Source organism: Malus domestica, chromosome 14, assembly GCF_042453785.1.
Source record: "Malus domestica chromosome 14, GDT2T_hap1".
Taxonomy (NCBI): domain Eukaryota; kingdom Viridiplantae; phylum Streptophyta; class Magnoliopsida; order Rosales; family Rosaceae; genus Malus; species Malus domestica.
The window spans coordinates 4,444,332-4,446,610 of NC_091674.1; the positions used below are offsets into that span (position 1 = coordinate 4,444,332).

The 2,279-nt window shown below is 43.5% G+C and overlaps 1 protein-coding gene across 1 annotated transcript; it reads right to left on the reverse strand.

The window, feature by feature from the left end:
- Positions 1-287: 287 nt before the first annotated feature.
- Positions 288-803, reverse strand: LOC103430987 (uncharacterized). The gene has a single exon (XM_008369134.4). It carries the CDS (start codon positions 801-803, stop codon positions 288-290), a length of 516 nt encoding a protein of 171 aa, XP_008367356.3.
- Positions 804-2,279: the final 1,476 nt, after the last annotated feature.

A 2,279-nucleotide genomic window follows, 5' to 3' on the forward strand; every position in this document is an offset into this window, starting at 1 on the left:
ACAATATGACAATGATACAAACTCTTACAATATACAAATTCCCACCACCCTGAAAAACCTAATTTCGACGATTCAGGTCCTCTGTATCCCTCCATCACGTGACGGATAAATCATCGGACGAATAAATTACCGGTTACATAGCAAAATATTTCATTTTCCACATCCCCGTATATTTTAGATTTAACCACATTAAATTAAATCTAATGTGGTCAACACACCAAATAACCTCAGTAATTATAACTCGGGGGGTATTATGGTCATATCGCCAATAGTTAAATACGTTTAAATTATATGCCAGGTAGAACCTTGGACGACGGTTCCCTCTGGGATGGGCTCCTCCAAAAACCGGTACTGTAAAACCGGTCCCACATCTCCTTCTCGAGCTGCATCACATCCTTGTCACACGACTCATCGTCGGCGACCTTCTGCGACCTGTTGTTGATCTCCGCCATGCACTGCAAACCCATCGGGTGGAACTGGAGCTCCGAGCCGGCGAACCCGCAACTGCACTTGCGATTCCGGGGCTGCAACAGCCCCTTCTTGATCAGCCGCTGGCGGCGTTTCTTCTTCAGAACGCGGCGGCAGAGCCCCGCCGGGACCTTGTAGATTGCGAGAACTAAGAGGTTGACGAGGCCCCACGGGCAGCAGCAGCACACGGCAGCGCAATCGGCAGTGGTGCCGCCTACGACTTCAGCAAATCGGGCGGTGCTGGTTGAGACTTGGGTCCGGAGCAGCGGCTGCCGGCGCGGCGAAGAAGTCTGCCGGAGAAACAGCTGCCGCGATGAGGTTATCGATGGTGACATAGCTCAAATTAAAAAATAAAAAAGGGAAATCGAAAACGGAAAATGGAGAGAATTCCGATCTGGGTTTTACAGATTGAACAATTTCTGAAAAAAACCCAGAATTTAATTTCGATTTTTGATGTGGGAATTTCAAGAATTTTGCCGAATCAGAATGTCACGAGAAATGGGAAGATTCTTTGGGTTATTTGGTTTTGCCAAAAATTATCAATAAAAAAAGAAGAAGCAAGGGTCTTGGATCCTCGGAGCAAGGAAGAAGATGAATCCGATTAGGAGAAATCAAATTCCTTGCTCGAGGGTCGCCGGAGACCCTTGTTGTATGCGAAAGGGTCAAAGAATGAGTAATAAGAATAATAAGAGGGGTGACTCCATGGGAGGTGGGAGGGGGAGGATGTGGGAAATGGGGGTGGCCGTGCAGGGAGGAGTGAGTTGGCAAAGATGATGTATGAGGGAGTTGTATAGGTGATACTACTATTAGGAGGCCAATAAAATGGATGGAAGTGGGGGAGTTTGGGAAACGAGTATTGCGGTGGGGAGGAAGTTGTTGTGGAGGGTTTGGGTATTTTTGAAGGGTGACGGGCTTTTCTTGGAGGGGTTTCTTGCTCTATATGATTGTTGGGGGAGGAGGGAAGGGGTTATAAAAATGGCAAAAAATGGGTTGGAAGTTGGAAATTTTAACGAAAAGCTCACAGTACTGTTTATTTTAACGAAAAATCACATTTTTACACTAAAGTCAATCTTGATACTATTTATTTGATTTTTTATTTTATCTTTATCGTTAAAACTCAAAATTTTCAAACCCTTTCCATTAGTTTTTATTTGGAATAATGAATGGAGAGAGAGAGAGGACAAGGCGGAGGGTGTAAATTGTGAAGTGGATCAGTGGCGTGGTATTTATTTAAGTTCACAGATTAAGAAAAGTAATCGAAAGGCGGAACCAAAATAAAAATAGAAGAGTAACCGAAAGAATATAGGTATCGTTTGGCATGCAGACGGGACAGAATGAGACGAAACGAAGAGGGAGTAAAGATACCCTCGGATGGAAACAAGGAGGAATAAGGATGAGACGGAGAGGTTATAATTTTGTGTTTTACGGATGTGGAACGAGTCGTTCCAAGGGGTGAGGTGGAATGAAAATTCACCAAAAACTTGTCCCGTAAAACAACGCGTTCCACTTGTTTTAGGCGCACCAAATGTGGGATGGAACGCTTCGTCCCACTCCGTTCCGTCCCGTTCTACGTACCAAACGGTACCATAAGGACATAAAAGAAGGCTAAGGCGGCTCGAGAGAGAGGAGAAAGTTTATGGAAGTATTTTTTATTTTATTTTTTTACTAGATGATATTATTTACATTGACGGGTAGGAGAGTAGGTTAGACTTCACAATAGAATAACAATAATATGATTCAAACTTGCAATTGACGATAATCGAATTTAAGACATCTCACTTACAACTGTAGTATTAAGTGAGAAAGTTTAT